This window comes from Drosophila rhopaloa, unplaced genomic scaffold, assembly GCF_018152115.1.
Source record: "Drosophila rhopaloa isolate 14029-0021.01 unplaced genomic scaffold, ASM1815211v1 contig_2, whole genome shotgun sequence".
In the NCBI taxonomy this organism is placed as follows: domain Eukaryota; kingdom Metazoa; phylum Arthropoda; class Insecta; order Diptera; family Drosophilidae; genus Drosophila; species Drosophila rhopaloa.
Window position 1 is genome coordinate 18,980,680 of NW_025335083.1, and position 19,029 is coordinate 18,999,708.

General features: G+C 40.3%; 1 protein-coding gene across 3 annotated transcripts; it reads right to left on the bottom strand.

The window, feature by feature from the left end:
- Positions 1-2,812: 2,812 nt before the first annotated feature.
- Positions 2,813-12,857, bottom strand: LOC108040988 (proton channel OtopLc). Of its 3 annotated transcripts, none has more exons than XM_017118733.1 (6): positions 11,446-11,673; positions 9,207-9,653; positions 5,135-5,287; positions 4,849-5,066; positions 3,847-4,791; positions 2,813-3,477 (listed from the first exon to the last, which is right to left on the bottom strand). In XM_017118733.1, the coding sequence occupies exons 1-6, from the start codon at positions 11,553-11,555 to the stop codon at positions 2,960-2,962; spliced, it is 2,391 nt and encodes a 796-aa protein (XP_016974222.1). In that variant the 5' UTR covers positions 11,556-11,673; the 3' UTR covers positions 2,813-2,959. The 3 variants fall into 3 exon arrangements, with proteins under 3 accessions (XP_016974222.1, XP_016974221.1, XP_016974223.1); XM_017118732.1 differs by having other exon boundaries at positions 9,207-9,656; XM_017118734.1 differs by lacking the exons at positions 9,207-9,653; positions 11,446-11,673 and adding an exon at positions 12,665-12,857.
- Between the last annotated feature and the right edge of the window lie 6,172 nt (positions 12,858-19,029).

The following is a 19,029-nucleotide window of genomic DNA, read 5'->3' on the forward strand; positions in this document are numbered from 1 at the left end:
GCTTTCAGACGAGCACATGTTCTTGGCAGCATTTCGGTTGCAGCTATATCAAAATTTCTTCCCAATTGATTTTGAGCAATTTTGATAGACTTCAACAATATCTGACTAGAAACTTCTTGGCTTTGAATAACTTGTCTAAACTTCCAATTCGAAATTGAACAAATAAAAAACGCTTCACCAACTCAAAACTTAATTTTCCTTCCACTCATCCCAGCAAGTGTGTACAAAGTTTGGTCCTCCATATGAAGTTGAAAGATGTTGAGAAGCCGGGAATAGAATTTATATTTATTGCTCTAAAATAAGTTTTACTAGTCACGAAACGGCAGTGAAATTGGTTTCAAAAACCGTTTAAAAGGTTTTTAAGTCTGAAAAGTACATGATAAAAATAATTTATTAACTAAACATTCTTAGAAAAGGCTTTTATTGAGTAAAAAATTTAAACATATATTTACAAATATTTAGCAAGAAAACCTTTCTATTTCTATATTTGAGTAAATTTATAATTAAAATTGGTGTAAGGCAGGTAATCTTAATTTGATTAACACTCTACAAAAGTTTGGAAATTATTTTTTAAAGAAAAGTTCCAGATTAGGTCAATAGTCAATCGAATATGATAGTTCTACTCAGGAGTTGAGCTATTTTAATGGCCCTTGCTTCCTGGCCATACCTCAATAAGCTGAGAGTCCTTAACTTACTTCCCATCTTGATTAGCATTCGTCAGTTGTTTGCCCGTTTTCTTTGGCCATTTGCCCTGTTTTTAAATTTCCGTTTCCGCTGGTGGTGTCACCTCCATGGCAATGTCATTTCCGTCAGGAAAAGGCGCCTGGGAAGCCATCAGCCTGAAAACTCGTCATCCTCGACGTCGACGTCGACGTCCGTCATTGTCCTTAGCGCTTCCGCGTCATTTCCATTTACAAGTCCTACGCTCGTGCTCTTTTCCCGATTCTATTTTCCGGCTGGGGGGCAGCGGTTGACATCTGGCATAGTCGGCACGTTGATGATGGCATCATAAAAAGTGCCATCGACTGCAATATTTCCCAGCTGATTTATTAATGTTGACATTCGAGGAAGTCTGTTAACAATGCCCCTGGCCCCTTTAAACCCATTGTCATGGAGTCTTGCGTCTTGAACTTGAACTTGAGCAAGTAACTTAAGGAATTTATTTACATTTCAGATAGAAGTATAATGAAGAATTTTGCGCCGTCTTCATTCGCTTCACAGCCCTCTAATTGGTTTCCTCATTACACATTTTTGTTCTCTTCTTTGCTCTTGTACCTGTAATTAGCACGTTTCCGTTGGAAATTGCAACTGCCTTCTAATTATGATGGCTGTTTGAGTTTGAGCGGAATTTAAATGGTTCATAAAGCGATGAATTTATTTTCAAGGCTTTGAATTGGTTTATAGGGTAAATTTACTTGAATTGAAGTTATTGGTTTTAAAAATCGAAATCAATATATCCATAAATTGAAACCTATATTGGAAACTTTAAATATTTATGTAAATTAAGTGAAACAAATAATACAATTAATTAAGTTTGTCATTTTTCAGTTTGAAGCTGTGTATATTTTGCAGAAAAACTTTCTTCTTACAGAGAAATAAACTCAAGTACTCTCCCTTTAATATTATTTGCTCAGAAATTGCATCTTAAATTCGCACAAGTCACGTTTGATGCACGTGGTTTTGTCCTGTATTCCGAACACGTGATCGGAATCATATTAACAATAAATGATTGTTTTAAATAGTTTTGTTGTTTTTTCTGTTTTTGATTATTTTAATGTTAATTATGGAGTATCAACCCATGCCAGAGTATCAATACTTTAAGCTTACTGTATAAATTGATTGTCAGACATTTTTCTATATTAAGTATTGCAATCACGTGTTCGGCGGAAGGACGTGATAAAGCCATACATCACTCGATTTGTTAACCCCAAATTGCCCGTTTATTATCGCTGCGTAAGCCACCTGAATAACAATGTATCCGATTTCCCCATAAATACATAATTTAAAAGCGCCAATTCATCAACTTCATGGCTCAATACCTTTTTATTTACCTTGATGTTTCCGTTCGAAAGTCCTTTACATACATTACTCCGCACACATCAATGTCTGCTCATGTGTTTTTGGCCATATCAAATTTATGCCCAAAAGACAGTTTTCCCCTTTCAACCGCCTTCCTTTTTCATCCATTCAATGCCAATCTCCGCCCCATTTTGACATTTTTCTTTGGAAAGGATACGCAACAGGAAACGGAAACGCCGATTTGTCAATCGTCTGCATCAAGATTTATTTGATACACGAGAACCTGATTTCGCTTTTGGGACACGTGATTTTTTTGAAGTGTTTATGGATCAAGGCGATTCGTAACTGAATCACATGTATTCTCCACGCAACGATTTATTTGAAGGCCTTTTTTTATTTGCTTGTTGAATTCTTTTCATTATTTTCCACCACCTAGTTCAGAAAATTAGTGCTCAGAAAAACCGATCAATAAGAGCACGCGCATGACTTCAAATTGTTACCATTTTAAAGTGTCAACTGAAATTAGGTAATCATATTAACTGCTTAATGTATTGGCACCTGAACTGCTAACTGAAAAATACACATATGATGTCAGGAAAGTCATTAAATACTTGTTAAAATATTCGAAAGCAAGTGCAACGGTTTAGTAAACTTTTTAATATGCAGACTTTAAGTTGAACGAGTGAAAAATTGTAAGGCTTAGATTCCTGAAATAGTTATTTTATAACACCCTTATGTAGGAAAACATTATTAAAATAATGCTTGCATAACCCAATTGTTAAAACACCAGTCGCTGAATAAATTAAATCTTTATTTTGTGCACTCAATATTAACAAATTTTGCACTTAACATACATTAACTAATGTTCGCTAGTAGAGGCTTGGTTTTTAAATTAACTTAATCAAAGGAAAGCTAACGAAAACTAATCAACAGTGGGTTCCTAATGCGCCTTGGCCTTGTAGGTGACCTTCCAGACTTCGAACAGGCAGATCGTGGAGTGGAAGCGGTAGAAAATGGCCAGCGGCATGGAGATGTGAGTGATGATTGTCCAGCCCCAGACGCCGAAGAACTCCAGATGGGTCTCACGGAACACGGCTCGTCCCTTGATCAGGGTGTTCACAAACCAGATGGCGATGTTGGCCACCAGCAGGAACGTGATGATCTCCCTTCCCGGCTTCCTCCTCACCTGCTTGGCCCCCTTGCACCGCCGATGGCTGGCGTGCAGGATGAACATGGTCTGCAGCGAGGTCTGCACCACTCCGAACACCTCCGCTATAATGCCCTCCACGCGATCGGGCACCGTGTCCCACTTGGCGAAGTAACTGCCCAGGATGCTGAACATTCCGTACAGGTACACCCCGGTCTGCGCTACAATCAGCAGGAGATTGTCCAGATCCATCGAGTGGTGCTCGTCGCTGGTGTCCTTGATGTAGCGCAGATCGCGCATGAGGATCATGCCTGTGAAAATATTTAATAGGGAAACAATTAAAAAATTGTGCTCAAGAAATTAACATTTCAACATTCTTAAAAATTGATAGTCCTCACAGCCAAAGCTTATTTTCTGACTAGATAATTAAATTCAAAGCCATTTTCGAAAGGTTATCTTATCGTATAGCTTCCATAGAAACAATCGGAGTATTTAAATCTTAACCAAAATAGTAAAAACTAGTATAAGACTAGAACATGGAAATAATAAATTTATAATAAAAATGTGTAAAATATGGTAGTTCATTTGGAAGACATTTTTTAAAGATTTCTTTGGTAAATTAAAAATATTTTATATCTGGTACATCATTTAGAAACATTATTAGATATAATATAACTTACCCGTTATCACAGCCGATGCGCACATGAAGTACATGAAAGTCTCCCACAGAGTGACCTCCTGAGTGGCCACCAGTTCGTACCCCGGCTGGGTGTACAGCACAAAGTACATGATCATGGAGATGATGGTCATCACTATAATCATGATGCCGAAGAAGAGTCCCTTGTGCGACTGCGAACAATCCACGGAGAAGTGATGGGCGGGCTTCGCTTGGACGGGCTTCACGGAGTTCTTGCGGGTCTTGTCGATATCGGGAATGGACTTGACGGTCTTCCACATCTCGAAGAGGATCACGGCGCAGATCAGGGAGTACTCGATGGTGCAGGGGAACAGGAAGGGGGACAACTGCTGGACCAGAGCACCCATGATCGTGGTGCGGGAGCAGCCACTAAAAGCAGCAGCCGTGGGCGAAGGAGTCACAGTGATGTTCGCTATCACATTGGTCACATTGGTCAGCAGGGTGTTGTTAAGGGAATGCTGATGGTGGTGGTGCTGGTGCAGGGACTCATTCACCGCCGACCAGTCAGTTCTATTGGCACCACTGTGACTGACCAGATCGTGGGCGGGATCCACCTCGTGCTGGCTGATGTGGAATATCTCGTGCTTGGTCTCCTCCACCAGGACATACAGCCACTCACACAAGTTGGTGGCCACCATATGCATGAGTCCGAATCGCGAGGTCACCTTGTGCCGGGCCATGTCCATGTAGGTGGTGTTCAGGAAGATGAACTGCACCTGGGCGATGCACAGCACCATCCGGCAGATGGGCGTGATGGCCACGAAGACATCCCGACATCCGGGATGACCATTCAGCTCAAAGAACTGACCAAACTCCAGGCCAGAATACACCATGGTTCCAATGGCAAAGGCAATGGCTCCCACTCTCAGATAGAAGCTACCGAAATGGGTCACCTTGTGCTTCAGATGCACATTGCTGTTCTTTTCATCTGGAAGTATATACATTCAATAATAATATCTAAGATTTCAATACCCATTGTTCTTACGAAAGTCTTTGAGGGCATTGAAAAGCGATCGGTTTCGAAAGGCACTGATGTACAGGAAAATCACAAAGAGTATGCTGCCCACATAGAGATACACATAGAATCCCTGGTACACATAGGTGGGTATCTGATCGGATATAACTTCTGTGATCGGCAGACAAACGCCGAGGAGTACCAACAGCTTGCAATATGTGGCCGACAGCGCTGAACTTATGGCATCGCTGGAAAAATATTTTTATACAAATTAGTAATTCTTAATTTTAATATATGTTAATTCTATTTTACTTACTTGCCTGTGCGTCGGTTCTTTTCCTTCTGCTGCTTGGCCTGAAAGCTTTTGGCTCCATTGTCGAAGAAGGCTGTGGATCCATTCCTGGCACTTGTCGTACCGCTCTGGAAATTAATAGTCGCTGTACTGCCACTCGCTGTCCCCTGCAGGTTACTGCAAGAATTTATAAATATTATGTAGAATTAGGGAATAGAATCATAGGGAAGCACCTTAATTATACAGGATAAAGATGGAGTTTCAGCCTGATTTTTATACCCTTGCAGAGGGTATTATAGACCTCTCCGACCCTATAAAGTATATATATTCTTGATCAGGATCGCGTCCTGAGTTGATATAAGCATGTCCGTCTGTCCACCTGTCTGTTTCTACGCGAACTAGTCCCTCAGTTTAAAATATATCGAATTGAAACTTTGCACGCAGTATTTAAGTCGGAACGGCCGGGATCGTCCGACTATATCCTATAACCGCCATATAACTGATTGATCGCAAATGTCATAACTTCGGTGTTCTAAAAGTTAGGAAGTTGGGATTTTTTATGGGTGTTATTTTTGGCCAACCAATATAATTTTCAGAATATTCTGAAAGGGTATATCAACTTCGGCTCCACCCGGAGATAGCTTTCCTTTCTTGTTTGTTTTTAAAAATAATAATAAATAATCTTTGGGCCATTTAAGGCCCCAAAAAAACAAATCCCCAACCACATTTCGGTGCACAGAATCTTTATTTGTATCCTCGTCCACAGTGCGACCTGCCTAAGGCGAACGCGATGCGTGGCGTTGGTAATGCGGCGACGAGCGGCCGCGTGAAAAGGGGGAACGGGAGTGGGTGCGGTAGCGGCGGTTGTAGCGCGATCTTGACTTGCACTGCGAGCGGGAACGTGAGCGGGAACGGGTGCGGGAGCGGGAGCGGGAGAAGTTCATCGAACGGGAGCGGGACAGGAAGCGCGATGGGGAGCGGGAGCGTGAGCGAGAGCGAGAGCGGGACGGCGAGTTGTGGCGCTGGCGGCGATTCACCGGGGAGTAGCGGCGGTAGTGGCGCCACGGAGCCTTCAGCATCCTCTCCTCGAAGGCGGACACCGTGATCCGCTTGCCGTCGATCTGGCCGCCGTTCATGTTCATGATGGCGCAGGCGCAGTCCTCGGGACGGGCGTACTCCACGAAGGCGTAGCCACGCCCCTGGCCCCCATGGTAGCGGTCCATGGGAAAGTCGACGACGGCGAGGGCGCCAAAGTGGCCGAAGATCTCGGTGATGTGCTCCTTGGTCACCTGGCGGGTGAGTCCCTTGATGTGGAGACGCACAATGTGGACGGGCTGGCGGAATCTGGCCACTAGGCTGCCCTCGGCGTCGCGATAATCAAAGGAGTCATCTCTGGTTCCTCCACCACCTCCTCCTCGTCCGCCTCGGCCTCCTCCTTCTCTTCTTCCTCCTCTGGTTCCTCCTCCGCCTCCTCCTGATCCTTCGAAACTACGTTTGCGCTGCTGTTTCCACTGGTAGCCATCACTCCGCTCATCATCCCACTGACGCTTTGGTGCCGGACCAGTGGGCGTGGTAAGTCCACGACGCGTTCGCTCATTGCTGGAAGTCCTAATCTTGCTGGTCTCCTTCGATGCCGGTGGCTTGCTGATGGTGGGGGGGTTGACGTTGGAGTGGCTCGGTTTGGGATTAACAGGCTTTGCCAGAGCTTTCGAAGAGGAGCTGACTACCGGGGTCTTGAGCTGGTTGGCGGACTTGCTGGCCATGGCATTGGCAAGGGTTATCTTCGTGCCGGTGGAGCGGGCACCGCCGACCTGGATTTTGCCTTCCGAGGAGTTGCCCATCGCCTGGCCATCACTGGGCATGGTTATGGCGGTTGGAGCGGCAGTGGGAGTGGCGGTGCTTTTGGTGACGGTGACGGTGATGGTCTTTGACTGGAAGACGGCCTGGTTGTGGCTGCTGGTGGCCGGGATGAGGTTCTGCAAGCCGGAACCGGAGCTGCGCGTGCGCGTCTTGCGGTGATGATGCTCCATGGACGCCGTTTGGGTAGCTGGCTTGGCCACCGGAGCATGAGCATGAACATGACCATGGGCATGAGCAGGAGCAGGGGCTAGAGCGGGAGCCGGCACGGGCTGCGGGTGCAGTTTCGGTTGCGGATGCGTGGCGAGGACTGACGGAATGGGAGCCGGCACGGGCAGGGGAATGGGGTCCGGTATCTGGATCGCCTGCGCAGCTGGGGCCTCCGCCTTGATCTCAAGTGGCGCCTTGGCGGGAGGAGGAGGTGGCGCCGCGACGCCCCTTCCCCGAGGAGCGCTTTGTGGAGCGGCCGTGTGCGGAGTGATGGTGGCGGCTGCCACGCCCACGACGGCGGTGCGAGTGGCTCGAGGGGCGGTGGTAGCGCCGATGGCGGTGATGGTGCCGATGGCGGCAGCAGGATGGCTTCGGATCGCTATCGCTGGAGGAGCTGCTGCTGGACGAGGAGCTACTGCTAGAGTAGCTGGATGATGCGGTGGAGCTGAAGCTGGAATCCGAGTAGCTGGACTCGCTGTCGCTCCAATCGCTGCTCTCCGTGGCGTTCGAGGGGGTGGGCGACATGTTCCTCACCCTTGAACCAGCTCCTCCACCTCCTCCCCTGGCGGGGATTACCGCATTGCGATCCTTACGCTCCCGACGATCCTTCCTCAGCCGCTTTGTGGGCGGCTCAACCCCGTCCTTCGCCATGTTCCCCTTATCTTTCGGCATTTCTTGAACCTGCTTTCTTTTATTGCAAACAAATTACACGTTCAGGGCTTGATTTTTTCGGTGCTGCTGTTGAGTTCCTAACACGTCGGGTGGCTACCTCCAAATGAAAATGGGGAATGGGCAAATGCCTACAACTGTCATCCAGGAAAATTCAAATAGGCAAAGCTACTAGATTGGAGGATCTGGATTGCCACCTAACAGTTGGGATAGAAACTACATCTCTGTGCTAATGAATTGCTGAATCTTTCAACACTGCTGTTAAATCGATTAAAAGAATTAAAAAGGTATCATCATTAACAATCCAAAAATACTATTTATCTACATTACAGGAATTTCCTTAATACTTATTATTTAAATAAGTAGTGGATATATTTAAAAAATATATATTGGGAAGTTGGGATTTTCTATGGGTTTTATTTTTGGCCAATTAATTTACAGAATATTCTGCAAGGGTATATCAACTTCGGCTCCGCCCGAAGTTAGCTTTCCTTTCTTGTTATACCCGTTACTCGTAGAGTAAAAGGGTATATTGTATTCGTGCAAAAGTATGTAACAGCTAGAAGGAAGCGTTTCCGACCCTATAAAGTATATATATTCTTGATCAGGGTCACTAGCCGAGTCGATATAGCCATGTCCGTCTGTCCGTCTGTCTGTCCGTCTGTCCGTCTGTCTGTCCGTATGAACGCTGAGATCTCGGAAACTATAAAAGCTAAAAGATTGGCATTTTGCATGCAGATTCTAGGAGTTCCTACGCAGCGCAAGTTTATTTCAAAAAGGTGCCACGCCCCCTTTAACGCCCACAATCGCTTATATACGATACATTTAAATATTTCGGAAAAGTAAAAATGCAGTTTTATTGTGTTTATCAATACCTATCGAAATGTAGAAGAAATTTTTCAAATCGGACCATTCGTTAAAAAGTTATGCGTGATCAAAGTTTCTATCTCCATCTCCCTCGCACTCCCTTTACCTGAGTAACGGGTATCTGATAGTCGGGGCACCCGACTATAGCGTCCTCTCTTGTTTTGTAATGAATGTATAAATGCGCATTTAAAGATGTTTCTACTCTTCTTAAAAAATATTTTTATATTGTATTTAAGCCGGGTCAAAAGTTTAAAAACTGCGAAAAATGTAAAGCCTATGAGAAAAATAATTTATAGTTAATAGTGTTAATTTATTATTTGATTAGAGTATTTTCATTTAATTAATTGGAGTGAGTAATATGTATACGTCAAATTTTCTGTCATATAATTAAATTAGTAAACGATTATGACGTCGATTATGTTGAGTTAAAAATGAGTAAGTCTTATATAATTTGTCCGAGTTTTTAGATTTTAGTTATGCAACCAAAAAGTACCCATTTTTGGCAGTCCTTGGCGACAGGAACCCGTTGCCGTCCTTCCGTCCGTAGAGCGGAGGACGCTGAGTGAGGATCTCCTGGAGGAGCAGCGATGGTCGGCGGGACACCTGCAAGGTGCAGGCGGAGTCATCGCGGTGGATCCCGATGGTGGGCAGTGGGAGCAGGGCCTGCCGCTGACTAGCGTGCTCCACGAGATCCAGGTTCGTCTGGGACTTGGCCAGCGGTGAGATGGGATGCGGCGACATGACCGGAATACTATGGTGCCCGCAGTGGTCACAGGATGTTCGGGCGTATCGGATCACCTGATTCGAGGTGGCGGCCACGGAATGACGCGGAGTTCCGGGTACCGAAGGGGGCAGCGAGTTGGGAGGGGATCTTGAGAACGAGGCCGACTTCTTAGGCACTTTTATAGTTATATATTCACTGGCATCGGAGGATCTGTGACTGCTGTTTCGGAATCGAGATAAATCAAAGACTGCTTAAGGACACAATCCTTCCGGCGAGTGGCACATATACACCCGAAAATCCCGACACCCTGCGACAGGTTCAATGCTTTCCGATGAACTAAATTTACTTTTCAAACTCTTTATTCAGCTGGTTGGTATTATCAATTTTAAGTCTTCAACCTGACCCTGAAGGAAACGCGCACTTTCTTTATGTATTTTGCAGCTTTGATTGATTTTTGATCGATTTCTGCCCGCAAATTGAGATATTATCACTTCGTTTGCTTATAAAACCACGCGTGTTCCTTTGGAAATACCTCTAATTTGTATATAAGTGGGTAGATAAAAGTGGGATGGTTGTCTCATCAATCAAGAGATAGACAAGTCTTTATTATTTACATGAACATTAAGTGATCACGTTTTTCTTTGTTGCCCGCAATCAGTGTCTGGAATTTGAGCTGTGGCTTTCATACACGTAAAAGAAACGACAAAAAGCTAGTGTCAAAAGGATGACATCTATATCGCTTTTGCAAACTATTTTGATTAGATATAAGGTATTATTTTGTATGAGCATTTTGTAAGCGATTTTCTTTAAACTTCCGCAAAACAAGGCGGACGGCCAAGAGAAAAACTGTTTTGTGCAGCTGATAACCTATACAATCAATTCCATGTGGATTTGGTAAATTTTATTTTTTGAGCGTTTTTCGCATTTTTTATAAGGGGTAACACTTGATTTTTTGCGAAAATTGGATCAAAATTAAATTTTTTAGCTGAGAATACCATTGGATTGGAAATTTTGCAACGAATCCAACGAAGTATGACATTCCAAGTTCCGAACATTATTTCCAAGGGTTTTGATTAAAAAACTGAAAAATGGAGCTGATTTTTTTTGGATCTTGGCCATCAAAACATGTATTTAAAAACATTTTTTTAAGGTTTTTTGGTGGTAACTTCACCAAAATAGGACGCACAGCCAAAAGAATGACTGTTTTGTGCAGCTGATAACCTATACAATCAATTCCAGGTGGATTTGGTAAATTTTATTTTTTGAGTGCTTTTCGCATTTTCTATAAGGGGTAACACTTGATTTTTTGCGAAAATTTGATAAAAATTAAATTTTTTAGCTGAGAATACCATTGGATTGGAAATTTTGCAACGAATCCAACGAGGTATGACGTTTTAAGTTCCGACAATTATTTCCAAGAGTTTTTATAAAAAAACCCAAAAATGAAGCTGATTTTTTCTGGATCTTGGCCATCAAAACATGTATTTAAAAACACTATTTTTAAGGTTTTTTTTGTGGTAACTTCACCTAAATAAGACACACAGCCAAAAGAATGACTGTTTTGTGCAGCTGATAACCTATACAATCAATTCCATGTGGATTTGGTAAATTTTATTTTTTGAGCCTTTTTCGCATTTTTTATAAGGGGTAACACTTGATTTTTTGCGAAAATTGGATCAAAATTAAATTTTTTAGCTGAGAATACCATTGGATTGTAAATTTTGCAACGAATGCAACGAGGTATGACATTCCAAGTTCCGACCATTATTTCTAAGGGTTTTGATCAAAAAACCAAGAAATTACTCGATAGCTCGCAGTTGTTTGCCTTATTACTTGATTTAACTATAACCTGTAGCTATATATATATAAGCGCAGTGAACGCTGTCATTAATTTTCGGGTATTAAAACTTCTGCTGGCCGTAGTTAGCTAGCGTTCTCATTTGACTTTAAATATAATTTAATCGTGTATATGTGCCACTGCAGTTGAGAACTTTGATCCGAAACTAACTCATTTTCTTTCGATATCACATCGTGGTGATAATGGACGCGTTGTTTGGTTCTCCACAGATTAATCGGTTCATCGTACATATCTTTCGATTTCAAGTTAATTAACGACATTGCAAGACCGAATCACAATTTTTTTTCAATTCCCACTGCTGACCCAAGCAGATTCCAAGCACTATATGAACCGATCGATCACCGATCTCCAAACCGCGATTTTCCGCACCCTTACAGACTCGTGTCAGTGGGAAGACTGAGGCGTTTTTGAGGCACTTACTCCAATTGTCGGAGCTATCGGCCAGACGATATTTGACTAACTGATTAGCATTGTTATTAGCCTGCTATTTTTACCGTACGAATACGAGTGTGATCCGTGTGTGTAAATAAATATATTGCCTTAATTTATAAGCCTATTTACACTTCATCAGTCAGGCCTGTATTATGTATATGCTGTATATAGCGTATTTCGTATATACCTATATCTTATGTATTTTGATTTGTTTTGAGATCTATAACAGATCCGATAGTAATATCAAGTCATCATAGCAAGTTGTCAATGTAGGTAATTATGGCAGTAAACATCTCTGGTTTTCTATATCAGAATTAGCCGGTTATCTCTGCGACATCGCCAGTCTAGATCGCAATGCTTTTGCCTCTTGTTTACTGGGTCAACACTGTTTGTCGATCTCAAGAGCAGCAAATATTTACCCACATGAGTAATTTTGTTTTCTTTTTAGCTTCCCAAATTATTTCAAAGAGTTTGTTAATTGCAAATAAGTGACGTTGTATTTGGTTAAATATATACCTTTACCTAAGGCTTGTGGTTTTAACTAGGGAAAAACCTTGAGGCTGACTCATCGCATTAGTGAAAGTTACGTGATATGTGTTAAAATATTAAGCAAAATATTAAGAAAGACCTAACACATCTATAAACGAATGAGAGAGGCAACTTTAAGTGTGAAAATAGTAAGCCATATTTAATCAGTTATATGTATAACGAAAATTCACAAGTCCAAGTAATCAGATCGACGTCCATTTTAATTAACTAAATAATGAATTATCATAAATTACCATTACACAACCAAAAAATCGTGTAGTTAAAAAAAGTTTTGTTTTGTTATTTTAATTTTAAAACTTCTCACTTAATCAAATATGTATTGATCGGTAAACTTATTAAGTAACTCTTCTTAATAATTAAATTTGTTTTATTTTAGAACTAATTGTACCTGAAAGTAACCGTCGGCATTCTTTCGTATTGAATTCCACTGTTACGTTCCACCATTAATTTGGACACTGTATATTTTAAGTTGTTGTTAATACTTTTAATTCACGTACAAATTATTTATTGCTTTGCAAATTATTTGGGGACGTTTGTATTCATGATTCTTTATCGAAACCACCCGCTAAAAAAGCTGTGCAGATGGCAGCACAGTTCTTGAAAAACTAAAACCCAAACCAGACATCGATTCTTATCTTAGGGGTCTTCCTCATGTTTATTATACTAACATATACATAGGCAACGCCCTGGTACGCGTAAATTTGTGGTTAGTTAATACCCAGACATTAGCAAGGTTTCCACTTTGGGGCGCATACCCCAAAACCAAGACCAAGACATTTGTCGTCGTTATCTTTTTAAGGGTCACTTTTCCGACCATGGATATTAGCTGAGCAAGCGCTTTTTTCAAATGATTACAAAAAAAAAATGTTATTGCCTTTATCAACTTTGTTTAAATCAGTGCAGTCATATCAGACGGCGCTTCTGTTTACGTTTGTAATCAATAACCTCTATCAATATTTGCCAATACATATACATTTTTGTTTTATCGATTCTACCTTAATATTCTCCACTCTTTGGACTGTACGATAAGAAAGTTTGCAGACAACAACAGAAGTTCGTAATTACTAAAATAAAATGGCCTGTAATTTAAAGATAGTTTAAAGCATGTCAGCTGGTTATTTTTTGATTAGTAATGTTCAACTCGGAAATGCGTAACTATTTCGATTATTCACTATTCATGATTCATAATTTCTGCCGTTAATTTTTGGTTTAATATTATTAATATTCAATATTATTTTATTTCAAAAAACTCATTTTAAACATTTTGGAATGCCTTTGTCTCATTTTTCTTACTAATTGAGCTACCACAACTAGGATATTAGCGAGGTCATGGTTATAAATATGTACTTGGCGAGCATCTGCTGCACAAACCTTTAACACACGTCTAGAGATTCCTCCAGCTGGCCTCCATTTCGATCTGTGTATAATTTGTGCGACAAACTTTGTCATGTGAGCTGATGCAGTTAGTAAAACAGCTGCGGTTCCCGCTTCAAATAGTGCCCAGAGTGTGAAAAGTTCCGCTCGCAGGAGCAGGACACAAGCCAGGACCTAAGCCAGGACCTACGCCAGGACTGGAAGTTTAACGACACTCAAGAAAAATATACCTAAAGTTTCTGTAACCACTTTAATCTTAACCATTTCGAAATTAAAATTTATTTACAAGAATTCATACACATTATTGAACAAAAATTTACATCCTGCAAGGTTTGTTACTAAAATTTTCATAAAAAAATTAAGAAACGCAAAACAACATTAAAGGATTGTAAACTAAAAACAATAGAATGTATTAATTACTGCCAGTTTTTAAAAAGCTTAATTTTAAGAACATATTTCTTATTTAGATCTTAGTATACTATTTTTATAGTTAAGCTGATAGTAAATAAAACTATTACCAAAGACATTAAAATATTAATAATCTCTTTCACCCATGTGGGTGATGCTCATTATATGTACATTTCCATCGTATATCATTTTTTTTTTTCAAAAATAAATTTTAAAAGTTTTATCTGTATTGTTTTTTGTTGTGCAGAAGCGGAGACCACCAGCTGATAAATTTTCAAATTTGCATGCTAATGAATTGCCTAGCACAGTTGTTGCAAAGTTTTTAACTTATGCTTGCGCTTGCCTGGAGAAAATATGCAGAGGGAGATTTATATGGTTGCCCAGCAGTATTGCCCACTAGGTAAATTGAGGTAACCGAACTAGTTTGGGCCAACGCCATTAATTGCATGTCGAACTTTGAGTGGCTTTCATCATAAAAGACGGGGTTAGATGAGTTATATTGGAGATGGTTAGTTAGAACTGGAATGCAAAAATAAATATTTGTACAGCAGCTAATTGAGAGGATATTTATCTTTCATTGTTTGCCGGGGTTACGTAAGTTCCTGCCAATTTCTAACTCATCGCTAACCTCCCAAATGTTTTGCAAAACTGGCTTATGAAAGCATGAGTTATGTGCCAAAAATATGACCCAGTTATTTTCTTACACTGCGTATGAATGCTTAAAATGGTGTAAAATAGTCAAAAACTGTTCGCACTTTCGAGGAAAAATTGATGACGAGCCAAGGATTCCACAACATATTTTTCCAAAGTGAAGTGCGCCTAAAAACCCTGTACAGATAGGCACTTTACTTGGTCTAGAGCCTTCAAGTTATTCAATTCGCTGCGACAAAACGAAAGGATTTCGAGAGCACTTGATTTGTAGAGTGTTTTAGGCACTCGTTTAATCATCCAACTATTCACGCATTTACCTTTCACTCCAGACTGATTCATTCATCTGCGTTTCATTCTATTTGAGTTTCCCTCGAATTGCATTCATGCATGGCAGCAGAGGACTTTCAATTTAAATGGGGAAAAGGCACAAGAAAAGGTGCTAGACACTCTAAAATTTTTAATTTATGATGAGATGTTAATTTCGTAAATAAACGCCCACCTGGCTCTAATGAAACGCTTTTAAATTAATTAAAAGAGAATGAAACGCAATAAAAACCGTACCGCAGAGCCAACATCTGTGCTACAGCTTTATATTTTTAACAAAAGGGTTAAGACACTTTACCAAAAATATATCAGATATTCTTATTATTATTCTTGCCGTTTTTGGCAACATTTTTAGCCATTGCCAGAAAAGTGAATTTGCCTTTTCTTTATTGGCAGACATAAGCCTATTTCGTGTAATTCAATTTGGCCAAGTAGGTGTATAAATTGGCATTTATTTCGGCTTTCATCAAGGGGCAATCATAAAAGTCAATCATAAGGCGAGGCCTAAAAGTGTTTTTGCGATTAAATTATGGAAAATGATGCAAAGAGCATTTAGCAAGGCTGCGTATAAAATGAAATGATCAAATGAGGAACATTAAAAATATCCTGCAGCTCTCTTCCATTTTGCCCCAATATTTATTGGCTGGCTAAAATATTTTCGCAACCCCAAGTCAAACAATTTATCGTCAGCACTTGGACATCCAAAGTTTTTGGGAGCTCAGCATCGCAACTCGCCACTTTGCTGTCCAAAAGTTTAAGTAAAAACTAAAACTTCAAACACTCAGCTGCAATACTCAAGTTAAGCGCTTCTCCTCGAAGTTTGACTACTGGAAAAATGTGCATTTCGCCAATAGGTGCCAAAATCTAATCAATAAATCTGGCAAAAAGGCAAACAAAATAATGCTCTTTCGAATATCTGTGATTAAAAGATTGTTAAATTAAAAGTTGGAATTTTAAGGAAAGATGAAATCATAAAAATTCATAAGTTTTAAAATACCAAATACACATTTGTATTATATTAAGTAATGTAACAATACTTTTTTCCCATGACTCTTACTTTTATTTAGAGCATACCAATATCCAGCAAGGGGGACTTTACTTGATGGCAATGATTCTCGTATTTCCAGTGATAGTTCTCCTCTCTGGTTATTTTGCAGTTTTCGATTTCCCAGCACGTTTGTGAAATAAAAAAGCGCGTACGTCACGCGGAGTTGGCTTGCTGAATAACAAAATCAGTATGCCACATCACAATTGCCAATGACAATCCCGCCAAGCTCTCCACATGAGTTGGGGCAATGGGTTAGAAAGCTTCCGAATGTCTTGGGGGGAATGGATGGATGGGTTGCAGTCCCAGTTGTTTTACATTTCTGCATCATTAGGTGAGAGCGAGTGGCTGGCAATATGCTAATAAATGTATGGACGTGTGTGACAGTCGGCAGTCAGGCTATAAAGGCTATAAAGCAAACAGCAGGAGGACTTTAAGTGGTTCAGAGATTCTCAGTGGATAAGACACTTGGCTTTGATGTTTGCCCCCATGATAACGTCTTATCCGATATGTTTTTTTTTTTGTTCCCTTCTTTTTTTTGGCACTAAATTCTAACAGCCGCATAAATTGCGGCAACGGGAAAACCCTGTAAAGCAAGCTTTAAAATTTATTAAACTTCTCACCCACCACACGGTAAACAAAAATGCAATAAATATTTTAGATATGTATGCTTTGTGTGGGGAGCGGGGAATTCCCTAATGCAATTGCACAAACAGCTCAGGAAACCGCAATGCGGACGGCAAACAGCTTTGCCAGTGTAATGGTCTGTTATGGGAGTGGTTTGGAGGACAAGGATTCCAAGGACTTGGCCTGCTAGTCGGATTTCATGTTTCAATCGCGTCGCAGATCATAATGTTTTGTTATTTTTCCCCTTAAGTATAATAACACTAACTAAAATAGTGCTTAATTTGACGACCGTTTAGCAATAACGATCTCTGACATCATTAAATGCATCGGTAATTGGCAATTTTGCTCGGCATATGAAGTTTCAGCATAAACTGAGTTGGCATGGCAAAGCATAAAAGTGTCATCGAATATTAATGTATATTCGGACAATAAATTCAATAAATATGAAAAACGAGGAAAGGCATTAACCAGTGACAATCGACACACGAGATGAGTCAGAAATGAAAGAGATTATTTGCACAGCTATCTGCTTCTCGTCAATTAAAGCGAAATCATCACCATTCTCTCTGAACTTAAAGCGTCATAATGGAAAATGATGAACAACTCTTTGGCAGAACTTTTTCGGAGTGAAAATCAGCAGGATTTTAATCACTAAATTCGGAAATAAAATTCACATAAAAAAAATCTATTTATCATTTTAAGACTATTTTATATTTTAAAGAGTAAAACTTCAATGTTGTTACCATACAATTATGGTGCTTCCTTCAATTAAGAGCTTCTTTACTTTTTTATTAATAAGTAATATGAATATTGAAAATTTATTTTATGCTGATTTGGTACAGTAGTTAAATATATATCTTGGTTTCATGGCAGTCAAATAATACATACTAGCCTTAAATATCGTGCAGCTCTTTTTTAGTTGAACCAAACCAGAAAGAACATTTAAACAAATTTAAGAGGAAGGAGAAAGCACCATTGACATTATCTGCCAGGAACACAAGGATGCCAGGAAGAAGCAAGTCAACTGGCTTTGAGTTGCCTTTGGTTTTGTGTGCGCCTTTCATAGCGGAAATGGGATTAAGAATAGTGAATTTGCTTTGTGGTATACTAACTAGGTAACAGGAAACCGGTGCGTTTTCAAACCATAATTTAACTCGACTTTAAATGGAACTTAATGCGGACTTCAACTTTATGACGAGCGGTGACATTAAATACCGCGGCGAATCAGTTAAGTCTGGCACACGGGTCGTATGAGCGATGCAATTGCCAATTCGCTAACCAGTGAATTAATTCGTATTTCATACCCGACAGTGTCAATTAGTTAGCCGTTGCAGTCTTCTCTTTCAATGTGGTTTCATTAGTGGCCAAGTTAATGGATCCCGACTGGTGGAGGCAGTCTCTTTTCCCAATTCCCCCTTTTTTAGCGGTTTACTTTTCGACGCTGTGCAAAAAACTTTCCAGCTCCCATTTTCTCCTATAAAACTTTTGGTTTTTGTGTAAGTTTCTCTCTTTTGGCCTTCTGTTTTTCGCTTTGTTTCTGTCTCCTTGTTGCGTATAAATTGCCGTCAATTAGTTTAATTGTTTTCCTAATGTTTTTTCGTTACTCTCTCTTTCTCTCTCCCTCCACTTTCCCATCGCACTCCATTGATGGCCAACATTGATTAGTTGTGCAATTGTTTCGCAGCTGTCATTGCCTTTGTTTCATTTTTATCAATGTCGTTGTATTTAATGGTCGTCAAATACAAAAGCTGTTGAGTTATTATTGGCGACTATTGTTGTCCAAAAGTTAAAACCCTTGCAGGAGAATCAATTTTCATATGACTATTTTCTAGATTGATCAATTCTTGCACTTAATATACCATTCTGCATTGTTCTGTCTTTTCGTTAAAGCTCTTGTTTCTTAAACGAAATTCTGCTGAAATAGCTTTAGAAATTTATAAAGTATCAGGTAATATAATTAAAAGTCTGAAAAACTTTTAAAGGTGTAGTTAAAGAAATTCCATTTAACTTTAAATGAATTTGTAAAATTTGCATTGCAACTTAACCGCTATCTCGGTCTGACAAATGTTTCCCTTCCAGAATATTGTGCCAAAAAAAACTTTCTCGCTTTGGGTTTATCCTCGAGCTCAAATGCACACATGCATGTGTGAAAACAAAGAGGGTTTTATTAATATTGATGATGCTCTTCTGTGTTTGCTAGACGACGCCTTCAAGAATGCCATAAATCTTTGTCAACTTTTCTGAACCGACAAAAAATAAAATTAAGCCATTAAAAAAGTGACACATTTGTCTTTAAAATTGGCCCACAATATAAATCTCATAAA